The 25,736-nt window shown below is 41.7% G+C and overlaps 1 protein-coding gene and 1 pseudogene across 1 annotated transcript; both read right to left on the reverse strand.

Annotated features, from left to right (window-relative positions):
* Positions 1-1,867: 1,867 nt before the first annotated feature.
* On the reverse strand, positions 1,868-2,819 carry LOC118987904 (olfactory receptor 2A2-like; annotated as a pseudogene).
* Positions 2,820-20,624: 17,805 nt separating this feature from the next.
* LOC118987913 (olfactory receptor 2A2-like) lies at positions 20,625-21,554 on the reverse strand. Its single transcript, XM_037047254.1, has one exon. The coding sequence runs from the start codon at positions 21,552-21,554 to the stop codon at positions 20,625-20,627; it is 930 nt and encodes a 309-aa protein (XP_036903149.1).
* Between the last annotated feature and the right edge of the window lie 4,182 nt (positions 21,555-25,736).

Genomic DNA, 25,736 nt, shown 5'->3' on the forward strand with positions numbered 1-25,736 from the left:
AAAACAAAAAAACCACCCACTGAATGAGAGAATATATTCACCAATGATATATCTGATAACACATCAACAATGTGCTAAATCTACAGAGAACTCAGGTAGCTAAACACTAATGAAAAGCACTACAACTAAGAATTGGGCAAAGGACCTGAGTACCCACTCCTCCAAAGAGGACTGACAGATGGCCAATAGACAGAAGAAAAGATGCTAAATGCAACTAGATATTAGAGAGATGCAAACAAAACCACAGGGTAAATCATCTCACACCTGTGAGAATGGCTATCATCAGTAAATTAACAAACAAAAAGTGCTGGTGAGGACTTAGAGAAAAGGGAAGCCTCTCTACTGTTGGTGGGAATGTAGCCACTCTGGAAAACAGTATGGATTTTCCTTGAAAAATTAAACATGGAACTGCCTTATGACCTAGCCAATTCACTTGTGGGAATATATCCAAAGAAGCCTACAATGCTACTTTGAAAGAATATAAGGTGAGGCACAAATAGCATTATAAAATTTTATTACAGAACTTCTTATCATAAAATCATAAGCATGTAATTCTGTAATATAACAATGTTGCACATACTATGTGACATTTTAGGTGAAATGTTTAAAGTAAAACTACAGATTATGACAGCCACATTACTACCCTACCAACCACACTTCTGACTGTATATGCGGAACCTGTATGTGCACTCCGATGATCATTACAGTGTTGTTGATAATAGCCAAAAACGGGAAGGATCCCAAGTATCCATCAGTAGGTGAGGGGATAAAAAGGCTGTGGTACATTTACACCATGAAATACTACATGGCCACAAAAAAGAAGGAAAATTTTGTCCTTTGTGAAAGCATGAATGGACCTGGAGAGCATTATACTAAGTGAAATAAGCCAGTGAGAAGAAGATCAATACCACAGGATCTCATTTACATATGGAATCTAATGAACACCAAAAACTAGCAAACAAAAGGAATCAGACTCATACATACAGAGAACAGTCTGACAGCTGTCAGAAGGAGGGGGTGGTGGCCTGGGGGAGAAAGATAAAGGGTCAACTTCCCCAGCATCTTCCCTGACCACACCCCTTCCTCCCCTTGCCCACTCAGCTCTGTCAAAGTTGTCCAGAGCTGCTTGCTGGTACTGCAGTCATCTTCAGCTGAGTGGTTAAGACACTACAAGAATATTGGTGGGACAAACTTCAAGAACTTCAAGAGGGGATTTAAGCTTGCTCTATTGGAAATGATCATAACTCAAGAATAGATGTAAGTTTTATTCATGCTGAAAACGTTTACCTCTAGAGCCATTTATACATGTACTAATACATGTCCTTCATTTGACCTTTAAAATATTTTAGGATTTTTTTTACATAGTTTCTTTTGCAATATGCCTTTCGCAAACTCTTCCCCTTTGCTACTAAATTATTTCGCCAAAGAATTTAGAGGTTTTTTAACCTTTCCCTGCATTCACCACACAACAGTTGAGGCACATTAATATAACTCTGCAGTATTTTGTGTATTAAAATTTCAGTCCACTTTGGGAGGAATCTCAAAGGGCATTACTTTTACTGGGCTGTTTCCAACTACCACAAGGTGATAGGAAGTCAAATATCTAAGTATGGAGATGTGTGTTGATACAATTTCCTCGCATTTAATTTCTTTTCCATGTAATGTTCCTGGCTTGAAAAAACGAGAATTCACTTTTTTTTAAAGAAAGACTGAAAATTTCAATAATTTAGTTGTCCCATTTTAACTTTAAAAGCTATGGTCTTTAATGGAATTTTACCCTATATTCAGGGTAGAAGTTGAACAATTACTATTTTTATAGGAAACTTGTAATTCAGAGAACTCTCTGAGCTTTCCATTCACCTGGACCTCACCTGTAGTACCCTATACAAAGCGACTTCACCTGAGCATTTCTCAGGCTGTAGATGAGGGGGTTCAGCACTGCATTAAAGAGACTGTAAAATAGGGATAGAATTTTATTCTTCTCCTCTTGTTGACTGGAGTCAGGGACCATGTAAACCACCATGGCAGAGCCAAAGAAGAGCCGGACCACCCAGAGTTGGAAGGAGCAGGTGGAGAAGGCCTTCCTGAGGCCCTCCCAAGACTGGATCTTCAGGATGGCCCAGAGGATGTGCATGTAGGAGACCAGCACCAAGCAGAAGGGCCCGAGTAAGAACAAGATACAAGCAGCGAAGATGACCATTTTGACAAGCCAGGTGTCAGCACAGGCCAATTTGAGGACAGACAAGAACTCACAGAAGAGTTGGTTTACGTCACGAGACAGGCAGAAAGGTAGCCTTTGAAGGAGAAGGACAGGTGTAAGAGCCAGGACAAATGCACACGACCAGGACATGGTGGCCAGGACTGTGTATACAGTCCAGCTCATGATGACGGTGTACTGGAGGGGGTGGCAGATGGCCACATACAGATCCTAGGACATTGCCACCAAAGTCAGGCATTCTGTAGCAGCAAGACCCAAATACAAAAATGTCTGCATGATGCATGGGACAAAGGAGATGGCTCTATTCTGGGTCACTAAGTTTTCCAGCATCTTAGGGACATTGTTGGAAGCATAGGACATGTCAATGATGGCCAGGTGGGAGAAGAAGAAGTACATGGGGGTGTGTAATCTTTCGTCCAGACAGATGAGCACAAAGATCATGCCATTTGCCAACAGACTGAAGGTGTAGAGCAGGGAGAAAACACAGAAGAGGAGAACTTCTATCTCTGAGCTTATCTTTAATCCCAGCAGCACAAACTCTGTGGCCCATGACCAGTTCCCCCCCATTCCTTACAGAGACCTGCTCAAGAACTGAATTTTGATAAAGGTCGGGGCTGGAGAATCAATGCAAAGTGGAGTTAATCTAAATGTTCCCTCAGAGAAAGGTTGTATTCTTGTCATTCCTAGAAAGCTTCCCCTTCTCCCCCAAACTGGTTACCTGTTTTTAATTTTCTTATGATATAAATTTACACTTATAGAAAACAGTCAAGAATTATGCAAAGAACTCCAATATAACCATGTGCCCAAATTTAACAAATTTTCCTATTTATTTCATATTTGTACTATAATTCTTTCTCTATATTATTTATGATTATTGTTTTTTTGTGAAGCACTTGAGATTAAAACATAAATAGACATGATACTCATTTACCCTTAAATTTTTATTTTTTCCACCAAAAACAAACACATCCAGTAATCTAACCACAATTTTCAAAATCAGGCAATTTGATGAAAACATGATTCTTTATAATACTCTCTCTCTACTTCCCTCACCCAGGACCCAATCCAAAATGACATGTGAGATTTAATGCCATTCCTCTTTAGTCTCCTTTCATCTGAAATAGTCACTCTGTCTGTCTTTGCCATTTGTGACCACTGAATTTTGCAAGACTATAGAGAAGTTCTTCACTACAGTGTTCTCCAAATGGGCTGTATGCAGGTCTTCATTGTTTTATTCAGATTATTCACTTTCTGCAGGGAAATTAAGTATCTTCCATTGTGCTTCTTGGGCAGATGCATGAGGTTCACTGTTCCATCACTTGTGACACTCACTCAGATTGCCTGGTGAGCATGATGCCTCCCGAGTATCTCCATTATAGAATCATTACCTTTTTTCCTAATGTAATTTCTGGAGCAGCCATTAAAGTTACTACATAATATTCTTTTCCTCATAGAGTTTTTCAGCCACTAATTTCAGCACCTGTTCATTATCCTTCCTGACTCGATTACTAGTACTGATTATTGCAAAACATGCTGTTCTTACTCCATCACTGCTGTTGCATTTATTGGTTGTCAATTTCATCATAAGGAAAGGCTCTATCTTCTACCTACCTATCAATCATCTGTATATCTTTATTCATCTGCATCTACCATGTTTCTATCAGCATCAATTTTGTAATCAAGGGATTATAATTATTTCTTCTCTTTATTTATTCATTCTTACTTATTTTAGGTCTAAACCCACCAAGCTTACCCTTTTGTTTTCTAACACGTCTCCATAGTTTTTGAGCACTTCCTTACTTCTGATGGCTGTTTCACACTTTTCTCATACATTCCCCACTTCAGCCACGGGCACACACACTTCTCCAAAATGGTGTGACTACTCTAGGGAAGAGTTATACTTATAAACCAGTATCTTAATGTCAATAACTCATACTTTTATCATGATTTCTGCCATATTTCTGATGTTATCTTTTAAAACAGCAAGCATAAAATTTGACAAGGAACACAAAGTGTTACTGGGATAACACATTCTCATATTTCTGAACATTGAAAACAGCTGAACTGACTTCCCCTTTATGGAGTCAAATATATTTCACTAAGTTAACATTAGCATTGAAGAGAATAGTCTTAATATTATTTAGTAGTATATTTTTAGGCACGATATATATTTGCAACCAACACTTTGTTAATTATCGAGTTCATATTATTGTTTCAGGTTCAACTCACAAAATCACAGAGTTGAACATTTTAAGATTAAAGTTTAAGAATATGGGTCATTGTGTGACTATGGTAGTTCTTACCTTTTATGAGCTATTGATATGAAGTTTGAACACTTTCTTAGAAAAACACTAAGAAACTCTAAGTTGAAAGAGGTAATACCTTGAAAAAAAACCAAATAGGCATTATTACTAGTGTGTATATACAGTAATATTATTTTACTGTACATTTTCACATGTATTATGAATTGTAATATATATATTAACCAATGTTGCTGGTTTACCTATTTTTTTCATTTAGAAAAATATCAGAAGATAGTTTCCATGTCTAAACATCTATGAAACATGTTGTGAACAGCTGCACACTATTTCCGTGAGTATAAGTATTTTATTTATTATCTCACTAGGTTTGTGCAATATAATGCTTCTGTGAATAAATTTTGAACTCATGAATCCTTCCTGTAAATTCTGAGATTTGATAGGGCACAGTGAAATCAGTCACACAATTTATGTATCTGTGTTCAGGTATTGCTCTGTCTCTAGTCTTCTAAAGATCAAACTACAAAATCCCAGCAGCAGGTAGACACAGCTCTGTCAGAAACCGCCCAGTGGGAAGGAAGGGTGTGTAATTTCACAGTCCTGACTCTCTTACAACTGAATTCACCTCTGCCGCATGGTTGTCCCACTTGTGTGGCTGCTTCGACCACGCTGGATGCCAGGGGGCGCTGGTTCTCTCCTCACACTCAGGGGAAAGCCTGCTGGTCTTCACCTTCCTGCACTTCACTCTCATCTCACATGGATGTTAAATGCTCCACAGAGCTTAGAATAGTGTGACTTATAATGTGTGCAGCTATTTGGTCACCAGGCTGAAAATCTCTCTTACTGTTATTCTAACTGTCACCTGAGCTATTTACCCTCTTATTTGAAGGAGCTGACACATTCTGTGTGACATTATTTTATGTCCTACTTGCTCCACTTCAGGTTCCACATGGTCCACATGAAAGAAACGACCCCAACCCCAACATTTGGATTTCCTCTTAGACATCTTTACGTCTAAGTTACGCAAAACAAGAGGTGTGGATGTCTCATTTAGTGTCTCGACAAGTATTTTGTTCTCAATTCTACTGTCTGGCTGTAGGGAAACTCCTGCTTTCTAGGTGAATGGCACCTGTAATTACATGACTCTTCACTGTGTATGAACAAGAGGAGAAGGCTCCTAGGTACGTAGCAATTGCAAGTTAAACAGTTACTTTAACACAGTGAACATCATTTAACACCTCTGCACCACACAGGCCTTACAGTAAGGCCTTCGGGGGAGTGGACGGTGCATGCCCAAATACTGTCGAGTTTCATCTCTTAAGATTATAGATATAGTTTTAATTCACACATTTTCTAAGGCTTGTGGGTTTGGATGATTTTGGTAATTTTAAAACTGCTGAGAATTACAGTCTATACCTCGGGGGCAGTCAGGCCTCAGTACCTGAGCATTTTCAGGCTGGTGGACCCTCAGGTGGGTGTGCAAATCTGTCAATCACACACATGTGCTGCCACACTGGGCTGACCAATGCCCTCATTGTTACACCCTAGTGGGTGTTGCAGGGCNGGGGGAGTGGATGGTGCATGCCCAAATACTGTCGAGTTTCATCTCTTAAGATTATAGATATAGTTTTAATTCACACATTTTCTAAGGCTTGTGGGTTTGGATGATTTTGGTAATTTTAAAACTGCTGAGAATTACAGTCTATACCTCGGGGGCAGTCAGGCCTCAGTACCTGAGCATTTTCAGGCTAGTGGACCCTCAGGTGGGTGTGCAAATCTGTCAATCACACACATGTGCTGCCACACTGGGCTGACCACTGCCCTCACTGTTACACCCTAGTGGGTGTTGCAGGGCTCCACAACTTCCTCCGCTGAACCACGATATCATAGGGTGCAGCCAGTTACAACACACAGAGAGAGGTGGCCGCCTGCTTGATCTTCTCTGGGCCAAATTGAAGGGCTGGCTGTCAGACAGCCTGAAAAGAGAGTTGTTCTACCCTTGGGAGTTAGGCTAGGTTCTTGTTGGGGGCTCTTCAGAAACAATGTAAATGTGCAGGCTTGGCCAATAACAACAGTTACATTCTCTATAAGGGTACGGATAAATTTCAGTACATATTAAAGATAAAAGGAGATTCAGATCAAATGTCACTTATTTAAGCTGAGATTCCCTCTCATCAAATAATAATCTTTTTATCCTCTAATGTCTTATACATCTTATGTCTCATAGTGATTAGTATAGTTCCAGATGAAACAGGCACTCAGAAAATGTTCATTAAATAGATGAATATCATTTTTAGCTAAAAAGATGTGTATGTTACGCATGTTCTGTCTGCCAGGGTCTATTAACCAAGATACAGTTTCTATTTTATTTCAAAAGCACAGTGAGAATTTGATCCCTGAAAGAAACAGGCAAAATCTTGGTTTTTCACTCTCATAAATATGAGTACATTTGGGCAGATTCTATGTAAATGTGTGTTAAGTTAGTGACATTAATTTTTCCTACAATTAAAGAATACTGCTATGTTATGGAAAGTGAGAGAGAGCCACATCTGTATAGCCAAATTCTAGTCATACATAGTTGGACACAGTAAGTAATGTCTGAAACATATTTAGTCTCTGAACATGAAGAATAATGATTTTGTTGAATGTAAGTCATTGTATTATTAGTCAGTAGGAGCATTTGTTCACTAACATTTTTGTTTGGCGTCTCCATAAATGGATTAATTTATTTTAGATGTACTTATCATTTTATTTTTATTACCACAGTTACCATTTTGCTATTAAAAATAAGCAACCTAAAAATAAAATAGGAGACAGATTCAATCTCTTAAGCAGACACACACTGGAACAGAGAGGAAAATATCACGGTGAGAATAAAACACTAGTGACATACATACAAATGTTAGTGAGGTCAGCATAAGCAGCTCTTCACCTGGGAGGTTGTGACTCTGAGTCTGTTCACCTCTGGAGCTTTATCCCATTTCTCCAGCTCTGGCCAGGGGTCTCGCACTCATACTGCCCTGGTGGACGCTTGCAGAGATACTTTCATCACACACTGTGATTTCCAATCTGACAATCATCACCATGAGCTGATCACCTAGGATGGTCAGGAAAGGAGTCACTGTATGGTAGAGTTGCATTTTACCCAGTTTCAGCAAAGAAATGCTTACTGTCCCACTTCCTGGAAGATTCTCTTCCACAGAGGGAACTTTCCCTGGACATCACTCTCATCATTCAGACTAGGTAACAGACCACCCCTAATCTGGCTCCTCGAAGCCTTACTCAGAGCCAATGCCTCGCTATGAAGCCCTGGCTGAGACAGTGTGCTGGCTCTGACCACCACTATGCAAGGACATCAGGAAGGGAATGTGAGATACTCTGAAGGTGGTCAGGGCACAGGAGGCAGAAAGGCCCTGAAGTGGGGAATGAAGAAATCTAGGTGCCAGTTCCACTGACCTGCAGTGCCCCTTGGAGTCAGGAGGAAAGAGCACCCAACAATGCCAGTCTTGTGCACACAGTCACGGTGGTGTCTGTTGCTATCCTTTCCAGCTTCAGCTACCCACATCAAGCACGACCTCCCAGCAAAGTCCAGTCTCTTTGGTGTGGGATTTTCTCATGAGCATTTACTCTGACCTAGAATAAAGCCTACGGAGGAAAGAGATGCACCTGTGAACTGGGGCAGCAGCCTGCCCCTGTGCAGCTTCTGCAGGTGGAGACCCAGACACTGGAGGGGTCGCAGGACATGTTGTGTATCCTTCAGAGAAGGGGCATAGCTTCCATTTGAGAATCAGATGAACTAAAAACCTTCTATACTTTCTACTGAGAGTTCAGATTCCCACAAGGACCATAAGACATTCTACCTAGTTGTGTTCTCCTTACAGGAAAAGAAGAACTCTCTGAATTCCCTCTGTGGAGGAGAGCGAAGATCAAATCTGACTTTCCCTGGGGGAAGAGAGCTGGGGACCAGGCAGGGCAACCATTAGCCCTGTGCTGATGCTCCATGAACTTGCAGGGATCTCAGGGGCTTTAACCCTCAGACACACACCACGAATGAGGGCAGCCATGCTCTTGAAATGATTCGTGTTATGAATGCCTACTTCTCCACATCTCGTAGAGGGTGGGATTCCGTGGAACCTGTTAGGGTGATTGTGAATGAGAACAGGCCTCCCAAGCCAGGACATGTTGCCATCTGCACTCAGGGCTCATAGGTAAAAATGAGGAAGGATTATGACATCCATGAACAACAACTAGTGAATCCTTCTTGTGTTTCAGAAAATGTGCCACATACCTTACAGTGACCACACAGTTCAATATGATCACAATTTTCACTTACAGATGTGGACCTCGAAATCTGAATGCAATGTTTCGAGTCCTTGAGTGTGGCCAAGGGACCACAGGGCATCTCTGAGACCTTTCCAAGGCTATATGAGGTCTCAAGTGTTTTCACAATAATGCTCAGACACTTTGCCTCCTTCATCCTCACTCTCTCAGGAGTGCACAGTGGGGCTTTCTGGAGGCAACATGGCATTCGATGAGGTGGCAGAGAGAACGCAGAAGATGTCAACCCAGCTGTTCTCTGCTCAACCAACACTTAAAGGATTTTCAGCAACTGTGTAAAACACAGCTGCTCTATTCACTATTTTTATGTTCTATATAAGATAGGTATCATCAAAATACATTCTTTATGTTAACATGCAATGGAAACTGTTCTAAATAAATTAAAAGCACATATTTATTAAACTCTCAGGCTTTATTCCTATGTTACACACACACCAACACACATGGTCACATAAATAAAGTATCTTTGGGTCCTTAGTGATTTCTCAGAGTTCAAGGGAGTCCTGCACGAAGTGACAGATGACCAGTCTGGCAAGGGCCAGAGCTGGAAGCAAGTGAGTCCTACCAGACACCAACTGTGTTTCACTTTCCTGTCCCTGCAGCAGATGAACACAAACGTGTGAACGGGCTCTCACCAGCACCGTGTGTTGTACTGTCTCTCAGTTCTAAAGGGCCCGAGGCCTGGTGGGCTTGGCTGCATTCTAGGCGTAGGACTCTCAGGTGGATACCAAGGTTAAGGCCAGGTGTGCACCCCCATCTGTGTCCCTGCCTGTGGTCCCTCCACCTTCACTCTTCACTTCCCCCTCTGACTTTCTCCTCTGCCAGGGGCCAGAGGGGGCGCTCGGCCCAGGAGGCTCCCCTGACTGGGTTCAGCCCACCACCACAGCCTCCCTGGTTTAGGATCAGTTGGTGGGCAACATCTCTTTTGAGCAATCCTCTGACTAGGGCTGGATAAGAGTAGGTAACCCGGGAGGCCTTCTTCAGAATTTCTCCTGCCCATCGGGTCTCTTCTTACCCTCTGTGCCCTGTCCCAAGTCCTTACATCTTGTGTTGGTCCTTAGGGAGATGCCCACAAATCTACCCTTTTCATTACCAGCGCACCTGCCTCCAGAACTCCCATCCCACAAAGTCCCGGCAACTCTGACTCTCACCTCAGAAGAACACAATTTCCAATCCTTGGCCTCACTCTCAGGGACAGGATTACAATGTTTCAAAGTCTATTCATTTTCATTTTACATAAACTTACCTGAGTGAACAGTTGGTTGCCCAGTCCATCCACCTGGCTCATAGAAGGTCCATGACCTTCTACAGCGAAATGCTTGGACCTCCTGAGCATCTGTTTAGGGGGCACGTACACAACAGACACAGAGATGGTTTATTTAGCATAAGAAACATGCCCCCAGCGTAGCTGTGCCCGCCCCTGGAGGAGCCACGGGGGCCCTGGGATAACTCAGAGTGACAGCTCTATCCTGTATAAAGCCCTTTTGTTCTGTTTTGGGGGACAACCCACCATGCTTGTTATTTCTGTTTTACACCAATGGCATGAGTGCAGTTGCAAGGTATGTTTTCTTACCCCACAAGAGATGGGTTCTCAATATTATTGCTAGTGAAGTGCTAGTCCTACATCAGTGTTAGTTAGTCTGGGTACACCACAAGGCCTTGTGGAAACTGCCTCCTGCCACACAGGGCCCCTTCCCAAGGAGTTTGAACGTACCATGTGAAGTCTGTTTTGTTCCCATGTAAACCCCTGTCTTCTTCTCTTCTGTCCCAAAACTTTCCACCCACAAAGTAAATATGTACCTGTGCCCAGCACCCTAGCTGGTTCCTTTGGTCCATTAAACAAGAAACATTTCTTAGCATGCGATCATCAAGGTGCACAGTTACACCCTCATCAGCTAGCTGAGAACTGAACAATACACAGTCCAATGGCCACGTGGAGAGTGGTTCCTGGAAACTTCTTCCCAAAAGAGAGCTGGTGCAGAAGATGCAACCTAAAAAATAGGAGTCAAAAGTTACTGTTACCTAGCCAGATTTCTGTCCAGTCACCAACAACTGATCCAGTTTATCATTCTGTCACTTGGCCAAAATGTGTCCCAGTAAAGGACACTCAGGACTACAAGTTTCCATTTGACCCCATCACCATCCAAATGCAAGGCTGTTTGAGCAAACGTGTGACGTCACCACTCCGTGTGTCTGGCATAACTGTGCTAAGAGACAGTATCATTCTGCAGGGGGGAGCCTTTCTTGAGGCTCTGACGTAATGTTAGATTTCCTTACCTCTCTTTGTTTACCCTTAGCTCCGCCTCCTCCTCCTTCTCCCCACTGATCCCTGATTTTCACTCAGATTCCCTCCTTTGGAAGGGATATTAGGTTCTGCCTGTGCTGCTACAGACTTCTGGCAGCTGAGCTCCTGTCTCTCATTCACAAAGGGTGGGGTCACAAAGGGGGAGGAATGGTGGGCCACCTCAACCACCAGACAGTACAGCTGAGTCACTGTCATCCCAATGTTGCTGGGTGGAGTGAAAACACAGGCACCCCTGGTGGCATCAGGAACACTGACACAAATATTTTCACTCAGAGCTATAGTGTCTCGCTTAGGGATTAGCCCAGCTTCTGGGACAGGGAAACAGAAATTTGGGATAATGCGAGGGAGACCTGCCCAGTGGTACCAGCATCCCTCACACCCAATCCCTCCAGTACCCCCAGAATATTGGAGAAATTGTGAGTATTGAACAATAGTAGAGAGACCTTCATACAACAGGATGAGTAGAAGGATGCTGGGGAACTTCAACAGTAAACAGAGAGCTCTCAGATGAATGAGCAGAACTGAGTGAAGCTGCCATGCCTAGGGTTCAAGGGCACACAGCAGAAGGTGGGTGCTTAGAATGTAGAAGGTCAGAGGAGTCAGGGTTCAGACATGACCCCATGAAGAAAATGGGTGCCTCAACAGCACTGTGGCCCCAGCAGAGAATGACTAGGCTGGCTCTGGGATTCTGAGTAACTAAGGCTGGGCATGGGGCCTTCACTGATACTGCCAAGAGCTGTTGGCCAAGGCTGAAAAGAGCAGTGGGAAGACAGGAAGGAGCAAGGTACATTTCCCTGCTCCAGGCTCCCAGTCTGCTTTAGAGCTCCCTACCTAAACAACATAAGCAAATGGAAGCCACGAAAAGCAGTAATCCACCCTGGCTGGTTTGGATCAGTAGGTTGTTTTATAGGCTTATGAATTGAAACTTTGCAAGTTCGGTTCCTGGTCAGAACCCGTATAGACCTGGGTTGTGGGTTTGGTCCCAGTTGGCACACATACTGGAGGAAACCAATGGATGTTTCTGACATTTATGTTTCTCTGCCTCTCTCCCTCCCCTCCCCTATCTCTAAACAAACATTAAGGATGACTCAGGGTGATAATTAAAAATAAAAATCAATAGTCCAAGTGTTCCAGTTTGGTTAAGAAAAATTGTCAGCTGGATACCAGTTACAGAGATCTCAAGTTTATCACTAAAGAACAAGCTTCACTTCACTCATAGTAAGAGTTCATTAGTACAAGAATTACTTTAAAACTCTAATGGATACCTGAGATTTATATGTGATGTGCGATGACTTTTGCTGAATCCTTTCCTTGAAGTGAACATGCTAGCTACTCAAAGGCTGCACTGTGAGCCAAAGCCTTCCCTCTCAGGTCCAATCTATGTCACAGTGATTGCTCAGGTGCAGAGGAGAAGAATTGCTGCTAGCTAAGGGTGGATGACCAGAGAGAAGGAGGGCTTGGCAGTCACAGAGACTCAGCAAATTTGAACGTATGCTACTTTCTGGTACATGCATGCATTAAAGTGACTGAAAATGGGACCTTTTTCCTGGTCTGGTTAAGTTGGATGGGCGAGACGTTGCGTGTTGAGTGCTATCAATATGCAGTGCACAGCACTGGGTGAGGGATGGAAAATACGGTAGCTGTTCTGATAAGAGCCCATCTGATCTTCATATTCAGTGAGCTCTACTGCCAACAGGACATCAATAAGTGTTGGGTGGCTTTTCAAAATTATCTTTTATGCTATAGTATTTACAATAAAGACAGAGATGAAAGATGAGAGTTTTTCTTACATCATAAAAGCAGTGGTAGATGAATTTATTTCAAATTTTTTATTATCACATATATTTAAATTTTAGCATAGTTGGTATACAGGCTAGTACTGGTTAGATTATTTTAGGTGTAACCATAGTTATCTGACATCTCCAAACATTCCTACTGCATGAAATACAATTTGTAAAAGTTATAAACAGTCATCATCCAACCATCCTACAACCTACACTGTACTATTGTATGTCGTAGATTTTGCTATTTCTGTGTATATGTGTACCATAATTGCAGTTACATAACATTAGTCATTATTCATTCACATATCCCTTCAAATCTTAAAATAACTCTTTCCTGACTTCCGGCAAAGATGGAGGCATAGGTGGGAACACTGTGCCCCCTCCCACAACTAAATGTAAAGACAGCTAAGTTTAAGAAACAAAAACACAACCAAAACAGTGAAAATTGAACTGTACGGAAATCTGACAACAACTAACCACTCAGCCAGACCGGTAAGAGGGGCGGAGGCAGCAGCGGAGCCGGGTCAGGCAGGGTCGGGCTGGAAAGACCCTTCAGTCCTACCAGCCCAGGAGTGGAGCCAGAGGTGGTTGATGGATCCCAAGCATAGGGTGGCAGGTGAACCCAGTGAGGGCACAGGGTGGCTGGCTGACTGCGGTCACACATTCACACATAGATAAACCAAGAAGAGGAGCAAACAGTGAGACAGATCGCTCAGGCTAGGGCCCCAGTGATGGGAATAAGAGCCTGAAAGCACCAACTGGAAAGACTTTCTCAGGGTCAAGGGGCCAGGAGAGGCTCCCAGGCTCACACAGAGTTTGTTGGAGAGACCCACAGGGTCCTGGAGAGTACATGGGCCCACACACCTGGGAAATGGCACCAGAGGGGCCCAATTTGCTTCTGAGAAGATGCAGAGGGGACAGAACTCTGAGAGAGTGGGGTGGAACAAAGCGCCATTTTTATTCCCCTCTCTGACCCCGCCCCCACATACAGGGTCACAATCAAGCCACTGGGTCGCCTGATACTGACGGACACCTAAGGCTCCACCCCTCAAACATAACAGGTGCAAACAGACCAAGCATTATGACTCAAACACAACTCAAAGCCCCAGAACCTATAAGTCTAAGGGATCAACAAATAGCCAGCCTTTCAGGTGCACAGTTCAAAACACTGGTGATCAGGATGCTCACAGAATTGGTTGATTTTAGCCAGAAATTAGCGGAACATATGGAGGCTAAATTGATTGAAATGAAGGGAAATGGACAGGAAACCAATAGTGATGGAAAGGAAACTGGGGCTCAAATCAAGGGAGTGGACCAGAAGAAAGGAAGAAACAACCAAACAGAAAAGAAGGAAGGAAGAAGAATTTTAAAAAATGAGGAGGGGCTTAGGAACCTCCAGGACATCTTTAAAGGTTCCAACATCCAAATTATAGGGGTACCAGAAAGGGAAGAGGAACAGCCACGAGGGGAAAACTTATTTGAACAAATAATAAAGGAGAACTTCCCCAGTCTGGCAAAGGAAATAGACTTCCAGAAAACCCAGGAAGCTCAGAGAGTCCCAAAGACATTGGACCCAAGAAGGAACACACCAAGGTACATCATCATTACATTAGCCAAGATGAAAATGAAGGAGAGAATCCTAGAAGCAGCAAGAGATAAGGGGACAGTTATCTGCAAAGGAGTGCCCATCAGACTGTCAGAGGATTTCTCAAAAGAGAACTTACAGTCAAGAAGGGGCTGGAAAGAAGTATTCCAAGTCATGAAATCCAAAGACCTACAGCCAAGATTGCTCTATCTAGCAAAGCTTTCATTTAGAACGCAAGGGCAGATAAAGTGCTTCTTAGATAAGGTCAAATTCAAGGAGTTCATCATCACTAAGTCCTTATTATATGAAACGATAAAAGGATATATCTAAGAAAAAGCAGATAAAAATATGAACGGTGAAAGGACAGCAAACTCACAGTTATTAACAACCACACCCAAAACAAAAGCAAACTAAGAGGACAGCTAGATCAGGAGTGGAACCATAGAAATGGAGATCACATGGAGGGTTAGCAACAGGGGAGTTGGAGGAGAAAAAGTGGGAGAAGCTGCAGGGAATAAGTAGCATAGATGGTAGGTAGAAAATAGACAGGGGAAGGACAGAAATACTATGGGAAATACAAAAATTAAAGTGACACACGGACATGAACTACAGGGGTGAATGGTGGGGGAGGGGTGTGTAGGGTGGAGGGGAGTGAAAGGGGGAATGGGACAATTGTAATGGCATAATCAATAAAATATATAAAAATAACTCCTATTCATCTGTAAAATCTATACAGTCATCATTTTAATCACTATATAAACAGCTCATTGAGTTAAAGGAAAATAATTGAACACTTCGTTGTTTTGTTACATATGAGTTTACAATTTTCACATTGAAGATAATTTTAGTGGGGGAAAAAGATTCACATTAAGTAATTAATTCTCCCCAAGTGAAGGTCATACACTTACTTACTGGTTTTTTCAGGTCTGTTCACTCTCAGTGTGAGATAGAGAAAGACTCTGGAAGCAAGAGGCCACCCTCACCTCAAAAAGGGTTACAAAATACACTGCATGGTAACACCGTCCGAGGACACCTAGGTGTGTGAGACACATCCCCAACCACTCTGTTTGAAAAGTAAAAGGAATGAGCAAATGTCAATCTGCCAACAAGGCACATGAGTCAGCCACACAATACTAGTCACTTACAGCATCTGTAAAATGTCCTGTGTCAGAATAAGCATTCTCATGAGGAAAGAGACACAGACCTGGACCAATCAGGGTGAATGTGCTGGCGAAAGACACAGGAGAACACGTAAACAGTCTGTATCTCTACATAATTCACCGGTCATCACTCAAAAGTTCCTGGGGACCATACACAGCCCAGATTGTTTCTCTGAGACCCAATGCCCAGTTCTGCTCTGTGGTCAGTAGTGGCTCAGCATTTTACCCCCAAAGATGGAAACAGTGAGAAAGGCTCCTACACCAAAGAGGTTAAATAAAAGAAGGCAACCTATTTAGTACCTGCATTTGTGCCCAACAACCTCAGAAGCAAAAGCACTTGAAAGTCACACAGGGTCCTGCCTTCTTGGAGCTCCTCTGGGAGCTGCAGACACTCTTCTCTGTTTCTGACTGAAAAATAATGGGGAATTCACCGAAAAAAGGAGTTTTATTCCCCACTGGGCTTGACCTAGTTGGCAGCCCTGGGGTCTCACTGGAGGGCAGGGCTTGACAAGCAGTGCATGCCCCCTGCCACAAAGAAGGAGACAGATCAAATCTCTTTTCCTGCTTCTGCTCTCGCCCCTGCAAGACACAAGGCCACAGCGCACTGCTCTGAGGTGATGTCATTCATTACAGAACCTGGATACACTGTGCTGTTTGGATAGTGTGCATCCCAGCACTGCCCTGGTCCCCAAACCTGGTCCAGGTGAAACTAAAAGGAAGTCAGTTCATTGTGACAATGAGTAAGCTCCTGGCATTAACCTTGATATTTAGGCTTCTCCCCTCTGTAATCTGGATCTGGTGAGTTGCAGCAGAAGTGGCATGCAAGCACCCAGAAAAACCATCAGAATCCAAATGACAACTAAAGGGATTGATGTGCTGTAGACAGCTAGTTATGGAGGGAGCAGGGGGTGGCCTGGGGACTCCAAAGTATGGTCAATGTGTCCCCATGGGGCTTATTAGAACCTGGCTAAGGGAGGGTTTTCCAGGGCACAAAGCATTGGAGGTACCCTCTAATCTCTACCCTGAAGTGGGGGGATTTAAAGTCCAGACCTTCCAGGAGGGGAGGAAAGGACCCAATGCAAGGTGGCTTCCCTCAAAGCTTCATGCCTCTTCTGGGACCAGGAGAGAATCTGCTACCTTCGACTTTGTCATATTTATTTGTACTCTGCTGCAGTCTCATATAAATGTAATGGAGTCAAAATGTTATTCTGGAAATCTCATGTCAATAAACCATGTAGTTTACAACTAATTCATTCTTAACTGTGTGATTCTAGACTTTCTGGGATCACGCCCTGAACTCTGGAAAACTGAGCAGTTAATCAAATTTTGGAACATGTCCACCTGTGCTCTAACTCTACATTTCCATGCTGGTGAGAAACACATTCAGGAACACTAAAAAGGGGTTCTGATCATATGAGAAGCCTGGTAAATGCTGGGCAATGCATCAATATTGGCACCTATCTTCTTCCCTGTTTGTTTGAAGATAGAGTTGATCTTCAGAAAATCTGAAAACTGATACACAGGTGACAAAACTAGTGGCCAACTGACCCTGTGAAAACAGCAGTTTAGGACACAGTTTTCCAAGTTTGACTTCATCTGACCATCAAGTATGAAAATAACAATTTTAAGACAATAAGTAATAAAATATTAATGTTTATGATACCAAACCAACTATAACCTTGGGAAATAAATCACCTCAAAATGACATGTTTTTATTTCATTATCCAGGTGACTTTCCTGTAACATGTAAAAGTGATCAGAGCAAGAAAGACACATACACAAAACACAAATATACACACAGGACATTGACACACACAAAACAGGCAGCTTTTAAGTACAATAAAGATGTTCTCAGGTATGTACATTATCCATCAGAACTGGGCACTTCCTGTCCTCACAGCTCTCTTTTCAAACTGCATTTATACCTATGTTTCAAGCAAGGTCCTCTAGAATTTTGATTATACTTTCTATCTGAAAACAAAATGAGCAAAAACAAACACACTGATCATTGAAATGACTTCCAAATGAAATTATTGGAAATTGGTTTTCAGGTCATTGGTTTTTTGCCCACATGGTAAACGTCCACCTAAAGAAAAAAATGGTTATTCAGAAAGTCTTGGTAGGTATATAATTGATGGAAATAATTATCAATTGTTACCAAATATATTTATCGAGTACATATATTTATGTGTGCTAAAGTTAAAGAGTTTGATGTTTTCCTTTGCATCTTGACCAAAACAAGAGAATAAAGAATTGACTATGGCTTATTGGGCAGAGCCTGAGATATGGACACTTCAGTTTGTAGGTGTCTGGGTTCTGACTGTGAGAGCTGTGACTGAGTGAGGGGAATGTATTCCTACAGTTTGGAGAAATACCTTCAAAATAGTTCAATTCCATTTTCTCTGATGTTGGCTTCCTTGAATCATATTCTTAGTTTTAGGCATTTCTCAGATTGTTATATCCTCACCCAAGGACATGCTTATTGATTTTATAGAGAGGAGAAAAGAGGGAGAGAGAGAGAGAGAAACATCCATTAGAGAGAGAAACATTGATGGGTTGCCTCTCATATTCACCCTGACTTGGGACTGAACCTGCAACCTTTTTATGTGCCTTGAGTTGGAACTCAACCCATGATCTCTTGGTTCATGGGATGATGCTCCAGCCAACTTAGCCACTGAAACAAGGCTTCTCAGATTTTGGAAAAGAGAAGTGGGGCATTGAATTTGAAGACCAGAAACCTAAAAATTCTAGAAGAAAACAGGCAATAAAATCGTGGATATTTAATCTAGAAATATTTTTGCTGGTATATTTCTTCAGGCAAATGAAACAAAACAAGGACTAAACAAACTGAACTCCACCAAACTGAAAAGTGTTTTCACAGCAAAAGAAACCATCAACAAAACAAAAAGACCACCCAGTGAATGAGAGAACATATTCACCAAAGGTATATCTGATAACACACTAACAATGTGCTAAATCTACAGAGAACTCAGGCAGCTAAACACTAATAAAAAGCACTACAACTAAGAATTGGGCAAAAGACCTGAGTACACACTCCTCCAAAGAGGACTGACAGATGGCCAATAGACAGAAGAAAAGATGCTCAATGTCACTGACTTCTAGTGAGATGCAAAGGAAAACCACAGGGTAAATCATCTCACACCTGTGAGAATGGCTATTTTCAATAAAATAAGAAACAACAAGTGCTGATGAGGATACAGAGAAAAGGGAACCCTCCTGCAGTGTTGGCGGGAATGCAGACTGGGAATGCAGCCACTGTGGAAAACAGTATGGAGTTTCCTTGAAAAATTAAACATGGAACTGCCTTATGACCTAGCCAATTTACTTGTGGGGATATATCCAAAGAAGCCTACAACACTACTTTGAAAGAATATAAGGTGAGGCACAAGTAGTATTATAAAATTAAATTGCAGAACTTCTTATCACAAAATCATAAGTATGTTATTCTGTAACATAACCATATCACACTCACACACCACGTGACATTATAGGTGAAATGTTTAACGAAAACTACAGATTATGACATTCATATTATTACCCTACCAACCACACTTCTGACTGTATATGCAGAACCTGTATATGCACCCTTATGATCATTACAGTGTTGTTTACAATAGCCAAAAACTGGAAAAAGCCCAAGTACTTATCAGTAGGCGAGGGGATAAAAAAGCCGTGGTCCATTTACACCATGGAATACTACATGGCCACAAAAAAGAAGGAAAATCTTACCCTTAGTGACAGCATGAATGGTCCTGGAGATCATTATGCTAAATGAAGTAAGCTAGTCAGAGAAAGGTCAACACCACAGGATCTCATTTACATGAGGAATCTAATGAACACCAAGAACTAGCAAACAAAAAAGAAACAGAGTCATAGGTATAGAGAACAGAGAGACAGCTGTCAGAAGGACGGGGTGGTGGCCAGGGGGAGAAAGGTAAAGGGTCAACTTCCCCAGCATCTTCTCTGACCACATCCCTTTCCCCCATTGCCCACTCAGCTCTGTCACAGTTGTCTTGTGTTGCTTGCTCCTACCACAAGCCATCTTCAGCTGAGTGGTTAAGACACTACAAGAATATTGGGGGGAATAATTTCAAGAACTTCAAGAGGGGATTTAATCTTGCTCTGTTAGAAATGGTCATAACCAAAGAATAAATGTAATCTTTGTGTAATGCAGAAAAGGTTTACCTGTAGAACCATTTAAACATTTACTAATACATGTCCTTCATTTGACCTTTAAGATATTTTAGGATTTTTTACATAGTTTCTTTTGCAATACACCTTTCGCAAACTTTTCCCCTTTGCTACTAAATTATTTCACCAAAGAATTTAGAGGTTTTTTAACCTTTCACTGCATTCACCACACAACTGTTGAGGCACATTCATATAACTATTCTGTATTAAAATTTCAGTCCACTTTGGAAGGAACCTCATAGGGCATTACTTTTACTGTGCTGTTTCCAACTACCACAGGTGATAGGAAGTCAAATATCTAAGTACAGAGAAGTGTGTTGATACAATTTCCTCACACTTAATTTCTTGTCCATGTAATATTCCTGCTTTGAGGAAATGAGAATTCACTATTTTTTTTAAAAGAAAGACTAAAAATTTCAATAATCTGGTTGTCCCATTTTAACTTCAAAATCTCTGCTCTTTTCCCTGGCTGGTGTAGCTCAGTGGATTGAGCACCAGCCTGCAAACCACACGATCACGGTTCGATTCCCAGTCAGGGCACATGCCTGGGTTGCAGGCCAGTTCCCAGCAGGGTACTCACAAGAGGCAACTATACATTGATACTTCTCTCCTTCTCATTTTTCCCCTCTAAAGATAAATAAATAAAGTCTTAAAATAAAAGCTATGATCTTAAATGGAAGTTTACCTTATACTCAGGGTATAAGTTGAACGATTACTATTTGTATAGGAAACTTGTAATTCAGAGAACTCTCTGAGTTTTCCATTCACCTGGACCTCACCTGTAGCATCCTACGAAAGGCGTCCTTCACCAGAGCATTTCTCAGGCTGTAGATGAGGGGGTTCAGCACTGGGTTAAAAAGCGTATATAATAGGGATAGAATTTTATTCTTATCCCCTTGTTGACCGGAATCAGGGACTATATAAACCACCATGGATATGCCAAAGAAGAGCCCGACCACGCAGAGGTGGGAGGAGCAGGTTGAGAAGGCCTTCTTGCGGCCCTCCACAGACTTTATCTTCAGGATGGCCCGGAGGATGTGCATGTAGGAGACCAGCACCAAGCAGAGGGGCCCGAGTAAGACCAAGATAGAAGCAGCGAAGACGACCATTTTGTTGAGCCAGGTGTCAGCACAGGCCAGCTTGAGGACAGACAAGAGCTCACAGAAAATGTGGTTTACTTCCCGAGACCTGCAGAAAGGTAGCCTTAGAAGGAGAAGCACATGTATGAGAGCCAGGACAAATGCACATGTCCAGCACATGGTGGCCAGGACTGTGCATACAGTCCAGCTCATGATGACAGTGTACTGGAGGGGGTGGCAGATGGCCACATACCGATCATAGGACATTGCCACCAAAATCAGGCATTCTGTATCAGCAAGAACCAAATACCAAAATGTCTGCATGATGCATGGGACAAAGGAAATGGCTCTATTCTGGGTCATTAAGTTTGCCAGCATGTTGGGGACGTTGTTGGAAGCAAAGGACATGTCAATGATGGCCAGGTGGGAGAGGAAGAAGTACATGGGGGTGTGCAATCTTTGGTCCAGACAGATGAGCACAAAGATCAAGCCATTTGCCAACAGATTGAAGGTGTAGAGAAGGGAGAAGACCCAGAAGAGGAGAACTTCTGTTTCTGGGCTGAGCTGCAATCCCAGCAGCACAAACTCTGTGGCCCATGACCGGTTTTCCCCCATTCCTTACAGAGCTGGTCAAGATCAGAATTGTGATAAAGCCGGGGCTGGGGAATCAATACAAAGTTGAGTTAATCTCAGTGTGAGCTCAGAGACAGGTTGTATGATTGTCACTCCTTGAAAGCTTCCCCTTCTCCCCCAAACTGGTTACCTGTTTTTAACTTTCCTATGAAATACATTTAAACTTATAGAGAACAGTCAAGAATTATGAAAAGAACTCCAATATAACCATATGCCCAGAATTAAGAAATTTTCCCGTTTATTTCATATTTGCAGTATAAGTCTTTTTCTATATTATTATATGTGAGTACTGCCTTTTTGTGAAGCTCTTGAGACTAAAACATAAATAGACATGATACCCATTTACTCTTAAATTCCTCTTTTTTCCACCATAAACAAAGACATTCACAATGATCAAAATCAGGCAATTTGATAAAAACATGATTCTTTAATCTATTATATTTTCTCTCTACTTCCCTCACCAAGGGCCCAATCCAAAATGACATTTGGGATTTGACATTATTTATCTTATTCTTCTTTCATCTTAAATAGTCACTCTATCTGCCTTTGCCCATCATGAGCAGTGAATTTTGGAAGATTGTAGTGAAGTTCTTCACTACATGCTTGAAACTGCATGCAGCTCCTCATTGTTTTAATCAGATTATTCACTTTCTGCAGGGAAATTAAGTATCTTCCATTGTGCTTCACCAGTAGTTTCCTGTGGTTTAGTGTTCCATCATCAGCGATGCTCACTCAGATCGCCTGATGATCATGGTGCCTTCTTAGTATCTCCATTATAGAATCCTTATCTTTCTCCCTCATGTAATTTCTGGAGTATCCATTAAAGTTACCACATAATATTCTGTTTCTCATAGAGCTTCTTAGCCACTGATTTCAGTGCCTGTTGATTATTTTGCCTGACTCCATTGTCAGTAGTGATCATTGCGAAACATGGTGTTCTACTCCATCACTGCTGGTACATTTATTGGTTGTCAATTTCCTTGTAAGAAAAGGCTCTATCATCTACCTACCTATCTGTCAATCATCTATATATCTTTATACATCTGCATCTATCATCCTTCTGTTAGTATGGACTCATGAATTTTTTAATCAAGGGATTATAATTATTTCTTCTCTTTATTTACTCATTCCCAATTACTTTAGATCTAAACAAACAAAGCTTGCCCTTTTGTTTTCTTACATGTCTCCATAGTTTTTGAGCACTTCCTTACTTCTGATGGCTGTTTCACACTTTTCTCATACATTCTCCACTTCAGCCATGGGCACACATACTTCTCCAAAAGGGTGTGATTACTCGAGGGAAGAGTCATACGTATAAACCAGTATCTTAATGTCAATAACATACGTTTAGCATGATTTCTGCCACATTTCTGATGTCCTCTTTTCAAAGAGCAAGCACAAAATTTGGCAAGGAATACAAATTGTTACTGAGATAACACATTCTCATGTTTCTCAACATTGAAAACAGCTTAACTTCCCTGGCTGGTGTAGCTCAGTGGATTGAGCGTGGGCCTGCAAACCACACGATCACGGTTCGATTCTGAGGTCAGGGCACATGCCTGGGTTGCAGGCCAGTTCCCAGCAGAGGACTCACGAGAGAAAACAGTACATTGATGTTTCTCTCCTTCTCTCCTTCCCTTTCTCTCTAAAGATAAATAAATTTAAAAAATCTTAAAAAAAGAGGAGAAAACAGCTTAACTGCCTTCCCTTTTATGGAGTCAAATGTATTTCACTAAGTTAACATTAACGCTGAAGAAAATAGTCTTACTATTCTTTAGTAGTTTATTTTTAGGCAAGATATATATTTGTAACCAATACCTTATTAATTATGAAGTTTATACTATTTTTTATTACTACTCAGAAAATCACAGAGTTGAAGATTTTAAGATTAAATTTTAAGAATATGGGTCATTGTGTGACTAGGGTGGTTCTTACCTTTTATGAGCTATTGATATGAAGTTTGAACACTTTCTTAGAAAAACACTAAGAGACTCTATTTAATAGGAAAGAGGTAATACCTTGAAAAAAACAAATAGGCATTATTAACAGTGTGTATATACAGTAATATTATTTTACTGTGCATTTTCACATGTATTATGAATTTAAATATATATGTATTAAACAATGTTGCTGGTTTACTTATTTTTTTATTTAGAAAAATATCAGAAACTATTTCCCATGTCAAAACATCTATGAAACATGTTGTGGAGAGCTGCACACTTTTTCCTTGAGTATATGTATTTTATTTATTATCTCATTCGGTTTGTGCAATATAATGCTTCTGTGAATAAATTTTGAATTCATGAATCCTTCCTGTAAATTCTGAGAGTTGACAGTGCTCATTGACATCAGTTACACAATTTATGTATCTGGGTTCATGTATTGCTCTGTCTCTAGTCATCTGAAGATCAAACTACAAAATCCCAGCAGCAGGGAGGCTAAGCTCTGTCAGAAACCCCCCAGTGGGAAGGATGTCTAACTCCACAGTCCTGACTCTCTTACAACTGAATTCACCTCTGCTGCACAGTTGTCCCACTTGTGTGGCTGCTTCGACCACTCTGGCTGCCAAGGAGTGCTGGTTCTCTCCTCACACTCAGGGGAAAGCCTGCTGGTCTTCACCTTCCTTCATTCTTCAGTTGACTCTTCTCTGTGATGGATGTTAAATGCTCCACAAACCTTAGAACAGCCTGACTTGCAATGTGTGCAGCTATTTGGTCACCAGGCTGTAAATCATTCTTACTCTCAGTCTACCTCCCTCCTGAGCTATTTACCCTCTTATTTGAAGGAACTGACACATTTTGTGTGACATTATTTCATGTCCTACCTCCTCCATCCCAGGTTCCACATGGTCCACGTGAAAGAAACAACCCCAACACCAATATTTGGATTTCCTCTTAGACGTCTTTACATCTACATTATGAACAACAAGAGACGCAGATTTCTCAGTAGTGTCTTGTCAAGTGTTTTCTTCTGAATTCCACTTTCTGTCTTGAGGGCAACTCCTGTTTTCTGGGTGAATGGCACCTGTAATTACAAGACTCTTCACTGTGCATGAACATGGTGAGAAGGCTCCTACCTGTGCAGCAATTACAAGTTAAACAATCCCTTTAACACAATGAACATCAATTAACCCCTCTGCCTACAGATGATGCCACTGCACCACACAGGCCTTACAGTGAAGCTTCAGAGGAGTGGACAGTGCATGCCCAAGTAATGTCAAGGTTCATCTCTTAAGACCATGGATATACTTTTAATTCACACACTTTGTAAGGCTTATGTGGGTGGATAATTTCGGTAATTTTAAAAGTGCTGAGAATGACAGTCTATACCTCGGAGGGCAGTCAGACCTCAGTAACTGAGCATTCTCAGGCTGGTGTACCCTCAGGTGGGTATGCAAATGTGTCAAACCCACACATGTGCTGCCACACTGGGCTGACCACTACCCTCACCCTTTTACCACAATGGATGTTGTAGGGTGCCACACCTTCCTCATCTGAACCATGACATCATAGTTGCAGCCAGTTACAACAGAGAGAAAGGTGGATACCTGCTTGATTGTCCTGGGCCCATTGAAGGGCTGGATGTCACAGAACCTGAAAATAGGGTCTTTATACTCTTGGGAGTTAGGCTAGGTTCTTGTGGGGGGGCTCTTCAGAAACAAAGCAAAATACATGCTTTGCCAATAACAAGAGTTACAACAGTCATATTCTCACTATAAAGGTATATGGGGAAACTTCAGGACATATCAAAGACAGAAGGAGATTCAAATCTAATGTCACTTATTTAAGCTGAGATTCCCTCTCACCAAATAATGAACTTTTTATCCTTAAGTGTCTTACACATCTTTATGTCTCACCGCAATTAGTACAGTCCTTGATGAAACAGGCACTCAGGAAATGTCTGTTAAATAGTTGATTGGCATTTTAGTTTAAAAAAAATGTGTGTATGTTAAGCATGTTGTGTTTGCCAGGTCTATTGACCAAGACATGGTTTCTATTTTATTGGAAAAGCACAGTGAGAATTTGATCAGTGGAGGAAACAGGCAAAGTCCTAGATTTTCATTTTCAAAAATAAGAGTACATTTGGGAAGTTTCTATGTAAATGTGTGTTAAGTTTGTGACATTAATATATCCTACAATTAAAGAATACTGTCATGTTATGGAA

Source organism: Sturnira hondurensis, unplaced genomic scaffold, assembly GCF_014824575.4.
Source record: "Sturnira hondurensis isolate 20B ecotype Veracruz unplaced genomic scaffold, ASM1482457v3 Scaffold0005493, whole genome shotgun sequence".
NCBI lineage: Eukaryota > Metazoa > Chordata > Mammalia > Chiroptera > Phyllostomidae > Sturnira > Sturnira hondurensis.

Excerpts from the sequence above, each read along its gene's own strand:
- LOC118987913 (XM_037047254.1), bottom strand. The coding sequence starts at position 21,554 with ATGGGGGAAAACCGGTCATGGGCCACAGAGTTTGTGCTGCTGGGATTG.